This window comes from Suricata suricatta, chromosome 10 (genome assembly GCF_006229205.1).
Source record: "Suricata suricatta isolate VVHF042 chromosome 10, meerkat_22Aug2017_6uvM2_HiC, whole genome shotgun sequence".
Taxonomy (NCBI): domain Eukaryota; kingdom Metazoa; phylum Chordata; class Mammalia; order Carnivora; family Herpestidae; genus Suricata; species Suricata suricatta.
The window spans coordinates 107,290,469-107,301,141 of record NC_043709.1 but is presented as its reverse complement, the minus strand read 5'-3'; the positions used below and the strand labels follow the sequence as shown (position 1 = coordinate 107,301,141).

Sequence of the window (10,673 nt, the reverse complement as noted above, 5' to 3'; positions counted from 1 at the left end):
GTTACTTAACCTTCTAATTTCTGTATAAGTCTAATTACATGAAACAGAAGTTGGTGTTACGAGTTTTTACTTTGCTTTTCTGTTTTGAGTGTCATTGCAACTACTGTATTGTAAATGATGGAAAATAACTGCATATGTTAAAAAATATGAAACTTTATAAAGTAAAATAAATAAAATTTTTAAATTAAAAAAAAAGACTTAAGATCAGAGTAAGAGCACAAAATTCAGTGCTCTGCTATTTATGAGCGAGATATCCAAAATACAACAGCATATATAAAGGCTGAAAATGAAGATACATGTAGTAGCTAATAAAGTCTTTGGACAAAACAAAAACCAAAGGAAATTCTAGGAGAAATTAAAAAAGCCAAACAAACCGTGAGATTTCAAAATTTCAATAACTAGATCACACAGATTTTAAAAAATTAGTTAAGATACAGATAATTTGGAAAACAAAATATAACTTTGGCCTAATGGAAAAACTTCAGAACTTATGGAAAAAAAATATTCATTTTATTGAGGATGTGTAGAATAGTCACAAAAACTGATTATATATTACACGGACACAAAGAAACACTTTACAATTCCAAAGAACTAATATCAAATGGACCATATTCTTTAGCCACAATGTTTATTAAAGTTTAGAAATCAAGTTATACTTTTATTAAGTCCAAAGATTAGTTCTATAATATCTTTAGTGACCTAAAGCAACATAATTACCTTGCTGGCGCTGAATTTTCCAATTTCATCCAGATCCAAAAACATGTCCAAATCACATCCTAACTTCCCAAAACTGTTCACTGAAGAGCCAAAGGGTCTGACAGTACAGCCCAGGAAATACGCAGCTGCTATGTCCTCAATAAGAGAGCAGGTGAGGTACCGGAGCTTAGTGTTCTCCTCGGTCAGCTGGAGTTCCTTCAGCAGCGTGTTCAGCTGATCATCTATCTAGCTGGCCAAAACAAAAACAACAGCACACAGAAAATGTACAGGTCACGTGAAATACCTGCCATTTCACTTTTAGAGATTTGATGGCTTTGGAGACCTACTGAAAAGCAGACACTTTTTTTCCTTCCATCTTAAAAGCAGATGTTATAAAAATATGCTTTAAAAAGTCTTAAAAATGATAATAATAATAATAAAGTGCAAAACCATAGAAAATTTAAAAAAAATAAAAATAAAATACAAATGTTGACGCCTCAATCCACAACTAAATTATCAAAATCTCTGTTGTTGAGGCCAGTGGACAAATGTTTAGTATGTTTTATAGGTATTTCTGATAAATAGCCAAGTTCAGGAGTCAATTGCTAGTCCAGACCATGATCCATTTATTCTGCAAATAGTTATTAGGTTTCTACGACTAACAGTCAACCGAAATATGGTCAGTCAACCAGTCTGCATATAACCGAGGGATCATTTGCCCAAGTCTCTAACCTACGCAAGGAACCTGGGTATTTAATATTTAAATAGAAGACACTCAAACCCACAGCTTGCGCATCCTGAGAAAACATCCCTCACAATGTCTGAGGATTACGGAGGGAATGTAGCTACTTTGATTTGAGTTGCGCTGTATATGCAAAATACACACCAGATTTGATAACTTTTTGGAGACAAAAACGTAAAATATCTCATTATTTCGATATTGATTATATGTTGAAATGCATATTTATATTTATTGAGTTAAATAGTTAATTTCAAAGAAAAAAAGGACTAACAAATGGTGACACTGGCAAAAATCGAAGGTTGCTAGAATGAAAACCACTACATTTCTTATGCAATATGTATACAGTATTGTTTTAGGAAAATGAAAATAATTAAAATGCTCCAGAAAGAGGTCGAAACAACTGCAAAGCAAGACATATTAAACAAAGTTGGGGGAGGAAGAGAGGAACCAATGTTAAAGGAGGAAACACAATAAGCAATGCTTCAGGTCCCCAAGGCCAAGATCCCTCAACTCCTCAGAACAGTGATCCTATATCTTCACCATAAAATTGGTGTTAAAAACATCACCTTTTGAAACTGTGCACTGGAGTATTTAAAATAAAAATCAAAGGGGCGCCTGGGTGGCTCTGTCAGTTAAGTGTCCAACTTCAGCTCAGGTCATGATCTCATGTTTTGTGGGTTCGAGCCCTATGTCGGGCTCTGTGCTGACAGCTTGGGGCCTGGAGCCTCCTTCGGATTCTGTGTCTCCTTCTCTCTCTGCCCCTTCCCCACTTGTGCTCTGTCTCTCTCTGTCTCTCAAACTAAGTAAATGTAAAAAAAATTTTTAATAATAAAACACAATAAAATAAAAATCATAGCCTCAAAGGCCCATACTCGGAAAAAATATTGAAGATAACTGAACTAAGTGTTCAAATCAAGAAAAATAACAGAAAGTAAAGAAAATGTGTAAGGTTAGAAATAAATTTTTTAAATTAGAAAATCAAAACAATAGTACTTTGATAAGAAACATGAACTGATAAAACCAAAACTAAAATAAATAATGTTGGCACAGCAAAAATAGAATAAATCAGAAATAAGGTTTTTTTCATTTTTAAGATACTCTTTCTTTTTATTTTTGAGACAGCACAAGTGAGGAGGGGCAGAGAGAGAGGGGGCAGAGGACCCGAAGTGGGCTCTGTGCTGACAAGCTGACAGAAGTGAGCCCAATGTGGGGCTCGAACTCAAGAACTCTGAGATCATAACCTGAGCCAAAGTTGGACACTCAACTCACACAGGTGCCCCGAGATACTTTTAAATTTATAGAAAAATGCCAGGTACAACTACATGTCATTATGTTGACTGGAGAAAGAAAACCTGAACAGTCCAAGGGCTGAAACTCTGTAAGACTGTGGTTACTTGCGAGTCACACAGTGGAGTGTGGGGGAGGGGAGTGCGGAAGGATTACTTTGACTTTTCACTCAAGTTATTCTGCAGTCTGATTACTTTATGCTAAGAACCTATGATAAAGAAAACAATGTCATACATACACACGCATTTTTAGATATTGAAGAGGTATACCTACAAACTTACACTTTCTGCGTAACAAAGTAATTCAAGAAGCTTCTTGCTTGAGGGAGGTGAATGAATACTACATCGTATTGATGTCGGGTTTAATGGATTCTTTGTCTTTAAACTGAAGAAACGTGATCTGAATGGAACTGCAGTCTCTGTGCCCATACTTGGAGTACGAGTTGCATTCTGCAGTGAAGAAACACTTTCCTTTTGACGAAATTCTACAACAGCATAAAGACCCTATGCCATAACCATAGAAAAAAACAGAACACCTCTCAGAATGATATATTTTACATAATATTTTTGTTCAAATTTCCAAACAATTATAATACCGAAAATATATTAATTTTTTAAATGTACAAATGATACACTTCTAACACAAGCACTGGTTTTAATCATTACAAGTAGATTAAGAAAAGGAACACTATAAACTGATAAGTCAACAGAACTGAAAACAATGATGAAAGAGAAAATTAAAAGGCAAAACAAAAATCCCCTCCCCTTGGACTTTATCCACAAGACAACAGACTACTTGATTCAAATAATGGAAATCAGTAAGTTATGAATGCCATAAGGATTTCTATTCTCATATGAAAAAAATCATTAAAGAAATTTAAAGAGATATATATCAAAAGAGAATCTAACTTTACCACATTGCAAATAATGAATGGAAGCTTTAACTTTCAAAAGCATGAATGTTAGACTGTTTTTCAAATACTTACAAAGCTCTCATAGAAGAAATGATTAGTAATAGGTCCATGTTGGGTTAAATATTTCAGAAACTTTTTCTCACTGATTTTAGTTGGGCAATGTATCAAGACAGTTCGCTGTGCCTGGTCTCGTCTTTCTTTCTGCACCTCAGAGAATTTCTTTTTGGGAGTCCTGTCTTCAGAGCCTATGATTGAGACAAAACATTTCCAATACACACACAAATATAAAGTTTAGAGCATATTTTAATAAAGTATATAAAGATTTTATAGCTGACTAAAACCACTTTATCCAAACCTTATATTCTTTCTTTATCTGTACAAGAATGAAACTATACTACTTTTGATTTTCATTTTACCATTCTCCTGTAATTATCATTAATACTGCCCACTTTCCCAGCTTTGATTTACCATATTCAATGCAAAGCACTGAAAAGAGAAAGATCCACAAAGTTTTAAAAGCAAAAGCAGGAATGTAAAATCACCCATTTAATAATACCCCAAATACACACATGTAAAATCCGTACAAGGTTATAACATACCGAAGTCTAAAAGAAATTATTATACACCTGAGTGTAAGGAGAATGAGTTTAGAACGCAAAAACAGTGAGTGACCAACTACCATGTGCTGTGTATCACGGGTACATCGAACAATGTGAAACTCAGCTGCTGCTCATAAAGAATTCATGATAATTCTACTAAAGACATAGAGGGTAATTTCTTTTTTCATTAAAAACTACACTAGGGCTGGGGGTTTTACAATCACAGGAAATGAAGACAAGAGCTGTAACTGTCAAGAATTAGATATTAATCGACTGATCACAAAGATCAACAATTAAGTATAAGGAAAAAGAAAATCATTCAAGTTTTAAGAGTGTATTAAAGCCAAACGCTGAATTTCGGTAACATATTTTTTCCTCCAAGATATTTAAGTTCTAGTTGGGTGGGTTAAAGTGTTTCTTTTAAATATCTGGAATGGTAGATTCTAGAGATTAAAAACCACCAAGTCTGGTAACAATCCCCAAAGAGATTAAATAATACAGAAAATATAACTGATACATGGAAATCAACAGATGTTTTTGGACTCCTCTTCCTTCAAAAGGTTATAGAACTGATAGATCAAGGAATAGTGCAAACACACTGTACCGTGATTTCTGCAAACTTCAAGACATTCTCAGGGACAAGACAGAGAAATGTGTGTTAATGCCAGCAAGAGCTTGGTGAAGCCTAAACTCTGTTCATTAGCAAACACCTGGAGGCAGCCTCCAATGGCACACCACAGAACTCTTAGCCCTGACTTACACATTTCCAACAACTGATCAAACACATGCTGAGCACCTTTCCTGCCTTCACTGTACTAGATGTTGAAAATACATCTCTTAAATAGGGGTCCACATCTCCATTCTGAAGGCCAATTCTTTTAACAGCAATCTCTTATTTCAAGGCCTGTATCACAACAGGCTGATTCCTTAACTGGTCTTATTCATGCTGGTCTCTTCCTTTTTAAGCCATTCTCTGGTGCCAAAGTGATCTTTTTATAAATTAGTCTTTAAAGTCTTTTTCTTTGACTTTCCTGCTTCAAACCCTTCAACAGATTCCCTACTGCATTCAAAATCAAGCCTAAACTCAACAGCATGGGGGTAGTTATTGGCATTTTGTCCCATCTCTCCTCTTCAATGTCAATTTTTACCACCTCCTCCTTTTGCAGTGTTCACATAAGGTACTCCACACACAATACTACCACACACTGTGAACTCTGACTATCTTCTTGTCTCTAACTGGAATGCCCACCTTCTCATTTTCTGCCCCGAACACTCCCATCCATCTTCCCACAGGTCTGTGATGACTTCTGACTTTTCATGGTAGTATCTCCTCCACCTCTGTATTACCTCACTTCAACATCTTTGGAAGAATGTAATTCACAGTGTTGTATTTCTTTAACAATATGGAAGAATATCTCTCTCCGGATATTGAGGACAGGGACTACTATTATTCACTGTGATCCCAAGTCTACTGACACTCCTTCTAATTAGTCAGTATTTCCTTCTTTTTTGGATATAGGCTCTGCCTAGACCACCTCACTCACTCTTCCCTTTGTAACTACCACTTACATATTCTTCTGATTTTTACTGAGTCTAGACTACTGTGTAAGTGTTATTGTAAAAGTAAAGTCAAATTATTGTATTTTATAAAGCAAAAGTATAAATCCTTCCCTAGTTCTCTCCCCCTAATAACACTCAACCATTAAGTTTGGTACTTATGTTTCTGGACTTTTTTTTAAATGTTCATTTATTATTGAGACAGAGAGAAACACAGAGCATGAGTAGGGGAGGAGCAGAGAGAGAGGGAGCCACAGAATCTGAAGACAGGCTTCAGGCTCTGAGCTGTCAGCACAGAGCCTGAAGCGGGGCTCAAACCCACAAACCATGAGATCATGACCTGAGCCAAAGTTGGACACTTAACCGACTGAGCCCCCCCGCAGCCCTGTTTCCGGACATTTTAAAGACATATACAAATATTTGCATTTCTCCACAAACATCTTTTATACAAAATTATACTTCCCATTGTTTTATAATATGCTTTTAGAAATTTAATACATTGGGGATATCTGTATTAGTATATGTCTACCTTGTTTTTTTAAGTAATTGGGTAAGGATTCTTGTTAATTCATCATAGTTTAGCCAATCCTCTACTGATATCAGTTGGTTTACCTTTTTTCTCTATTACAAACAGTACCACAATATCATCTGCATACAATGTCTTTGACTTTTATGCAAATATATCCCTGCGGCTGATCACTAGGAAAGAGGAGAGACTGAATTTAAGATTGATAGAGAAGTCTGATTAAAGATGAAGAAATCTGCTTAAAAAGCTGGGAGAGGTAGAATCTTAAGTATTTACAGCTCTAGCCTGAACAACAGTAGGTATGAATGATGAAGACAAAGACAAAGTTGTGAAGGAGAGGACAAAAAGTTCGGGAAGTTTAAGTTTATTCTCTCATAAAAGGCTTATCAAATCTACAAATGACACAAAGTTGAGACTGAAAAGTTGTAAGTACTAATATTTTAGGACAGACTCAATTTCAATGGTCTTGATGACATAATCTGATAAGCGTAAACTTAATACAAAAACTAAGATTAAATACTGTCCTGCACTTAAAATTAAAAACAACATCGGGGCACCTGAGTGGCTCATTCAGTTAAGTGCCTAGCTCCTGACTTCTGCTCAGGTCATGACCTCACAGGTTCATGGGTTCCAGCCCCACTTCGGGCTCTACGCGGATAGTGCAGAGCCTGCTTGGGATGCTGTCTCCCTCTCTCTCGGCTCTCCCCTGCTCGCTCACTCTCTCGCTCTTCTCTCTCTCAAAATAAATAAATAAACATTTAAAAAAACATAAACATACAATGACAAAATGGGGGAAAAAAATTAACCTAGCTGTAGTGGCATAAAAGAAGCCCAAAAGTTTGATTTGATGAACGCTCAAAATGAGTCAAAGCAACGTCTTCACTTCTGGGATGTGCACAGGGAATGAACAAATATACATATATAAAACTCCAAACTTCATTACAACAAATGTTCTTAAAAACCCAAATCTAAGGGATAACCGCACTTCTTTCCTACCTACTGGTCAGGCCGCATATGGAGTATATGTTCTACTCTGGCCATAATGGATATGAAGGATATTAATGAACAAGAGAACAGCTGGAGAGAAGTGATAAAAGGTCTAGAAGCTGACAAAGAATTACTGTAGATAAAGTGGGATTTCCAGCGTGGAGGATAACTAATGAGAACCTGAATGCTGTCTTCAGCTCCAAGAGCAAACCCTCTATTCGTGCAGCACTCCTGTTTCCCAAGCACCTGTACTTATACACACTATTTTGAATCTCACAATAAACCTCTGAGATAAAGAGGTATCGTTACTGGTTTTAAAAAAAACTGCACAAAATCAAATATCGAATAAGCTAGGTAACCTCTTCTAGAATATATCTGTTGCTGGTTGTCCAGCATCTGTCCCCCTTGTTTAAGTGATAGCACAGCCCCTGCTGGCTGGAAACCACTCTGAGGTTGTGTGGGGCTGTCAATATTGTCATCCTACCTATGCCACTGACCCTCACCCCATTAGAGAGACTAAGATTCGCAGACTACTTTGGACAGCTCCTCTTGGTCCAAAGGGTGGGGGTGTGATCAATCAAAAGCTTTTTCTCAGAATTCTTCAAATTCAGGTATAAGATTCTCTTATTCTTCCCTTTGGAAAAGGCTACACGCATGTAAACATGAAGCTGCTGGTGGCCATGCCTCCGTGTAGAAGAATCTGAGATAAGCAAGGCCCCAGAGAACTGCTGAGGAAAACAATACCTCACATTGACCATATCCATCCAGTTGACCTTAAAGCAGCTGGCTCTTTCTGGAGTGTGTTACATGGGAGGGTATATCCTCTCCTTTCTACTTAAGCTAATTTGAGTTAGCTTCTGTCACCTGCACCCCAAAGAGTCTAATACACTATATATGCTATAGATTCTTACTCTTAAAATCGGGGTTCTTTTCTACTACTCAAATGAAAGCTATGTCAAGACTAAGACTAACATGGAAATAGGAAATTAGTAGAGATTAGCTCATTACAAACATTTTCCAACCATTAAAGCCCAAACAGAAAATGGAATTAGCTGATTTAGGAAACAGTGTGTTCCTTGTTACTAGAAAATATTACAAGGAGTGTTTTCCAATGAGTTCTCACACTAAACGGAAACCTCGATTGGATATTTCCCAATGACAAAATGATGCTTCTGAGCACAAGATGCAGTTACTTTCTTCTCTTTTTAAAATGGAAAAGAAATTCAAATGATGTTTTTGTTCTGCACCACAAGAGTACCTAAATATTTAGCCAGTTATATGATACAAAACAAAACACATTTCGTAACAAAAACAACAAAGCTGTCCTAAATGAAGAGTACAGCCTTGGAATTAGGTTTTATCCTTATCATTGCTACTTAATAGATGGGTAACTTTGAGCTATCCATTTGGACTAGCCCGTTTCCTTACCTGTAAACTATAGTAATAACTCCTTCCATACCAACTTTACAGAGTTCTACCCTCTCAAAAAGCATATGAAAATACTCCCAAATTTAAACCACCATACAAATGCTAAATTACAACAGCTACTTTGGCAGAATTCTTACTCAAATTTTTGGAGTTACTTAAGAATTTTTAACAGAAGCAGCTTCTACCAAATCCAGTCCAATCAGTATTTCTATGAAATGTCATATTAAGTAACAACTCTCACTCCCTGTCGAAATGAACTTTTATATATACAGTCTGATGAGAAGAACAAGAACCACTTATTTTAGGGGGAAACGTTTTACTTGTTCAGCCTACTATAAAACTATTATCAGAAGTAATTTCATCTCTTAAAACTAGAGCTCCACAAAATGGTAGAAATCAACATTTTGCCTAATACCTTGACTGGAGGTCTAAATTAACTCGACTATGTAACCTTACACAAGTTACTTAGTTCTTTGAGCCTCTTTGTACATCTATGAAGTGTAGACAGTGACACATTCTTTGCTAGATTGTTTTAAAAACTGTAAATAAGACACACAGTTCTTGGGCGTCACAAAAGGGCTTCAATACACAAAGAAGCATATAAATTTAGAACGTCTGCGGGTCAGCAGCCTGTTCCACTGAATGCAAACCTGTTACCAGGTTACCAAAATGGCCTAAAAATAAGGCAAAAGGCAGTAATTTTCACAGGCAGAACCCTATTTGGAAGCCGGGAATACTGTTATTCACTAATGCTTCAATACACCCGTCCCCGATCAACAACTTGTAAATCTGATACGTTTGTGAATGAAGCAACTGATGGGTATGTGGCATCACTGTTACCACTGGGACATTATTTTGCCAAATTATAAAATATGAGCAAACTGTGCTCTTGGCCTGAAGTTCACAGAGATTTAAATAACTCCATTACTGTGCACAGGCCTCCCGGAAAAAAACATCATACCCCACGACTACCATGAGCAACGGGTGGCTCGACGTTACCCTAGAGAGATTAGACGAGGATGGGACACAACCTCACCCTATTGCCAAAGCCTCCTCGGCCGTATCCGATACAGGCCACGCGCTCGCCCGCGATCCCCGTCTCTTCCCCCTTCCCTCGCCTGCGGTGGGTCGCGGCTATAGAGCAAACCGAAGACACGGCGCCATCACCTGTCTCTACGCTCCCCGACGACTGCTCTTCTCTTTTAACTTCTGCGGCCACAGTTCCTGGGCAGCTGAAAAGCCTCTGGATAGGACGCAGCACTTGATTTCTCTGAGTACATAGGGGTAAACTGGCCAACAACCCCACGGCGCGAGCCGCCATTGTCAAAGTAGCTGAGGCAGGAAGAGGAAAAGGGCACCTGGCTCCGGCGCATGCGCGCTGAGGCGTAAGGAACGGGAAGCCTAGCGGGTCAAACTAGGCGGAAGTTGTGGCCTGAAGATGCCTTTGCTCTCAGATTGGTGTCGTTTTTGCTCTCCCACAGTTTTCTGAAAGAAGAGACCCCGGTAGAACGAGCCGACCACCTGCCTTTCAAATAGAGTCATGAAAATAGAATCGGAGAGCGAGGTCATAGGAAAGGAGCGCTTACTTAGGAATCTGTTCTTAGAGTATAATAGATGATAACACTGTTTCTTTTTTTTTTTTACACAATTTATTTTTTTAACATATGCAATTATTTTCCGTCATTTACAATACAGTAGTTACAATGATACGCCAAACAGAAAAGCAAAGTAAAAAATCAAAACCCTCACTTCTATTTCATGTAATTAGACTTATACAGAAATTAGAAGGTTAGGTACCAACTAGTTAATCACCTAATTTCACAGCTATCTGAAGTGGCAATTGTAATATAGCAGCTTATCTATGATACATTCAAGATACATGATAGAATTTATTACTTGCCCATAAGCTAAAACACAGCCTGCTTAATACCTTTCCTT

At 37.4% G+C, this 10,673-nt stretch overlaps 1 protein-coding gene across 2 annotated transcripts in view; it reads right to left on the bottom strand.

Annotated features, from left to right (window-relative positions):
• The window catches only part of MTPAP (mitochondrial poly(A) polymerase), a 25,068-nt gene extending 14,986 nt beyond the window's left edge, over positions 1-10,082 (bottom strand). For both annotated transcript variants that reach the window (XM_029954711.1, XM_029954712.1), the window contains exons 1-4: positions 9,903-10,082; positions 3,711-3,883; positions 3,007-3,228; positions 718-942 (exon numbers count right to left, since the gene is read on the bottom strand). In XM_029954711.1, the coding sequence (XP_029810571.1) occupies positions 718-942; positions 3,007-3,228; positions 3,711-3,883; positions 9,903-10,056 (774 nt within the window). In that variant the 5' untranslated portion in view covers positions 10,057-10,082. The remainder of the gene's footprint in view (positions 1-717; positions 943-3,006; positions 3,229-3,710; positions 3,884-9,902) is intronic.
• Positions 10,083-10,673: the final 591 nt, after the last annotated feature.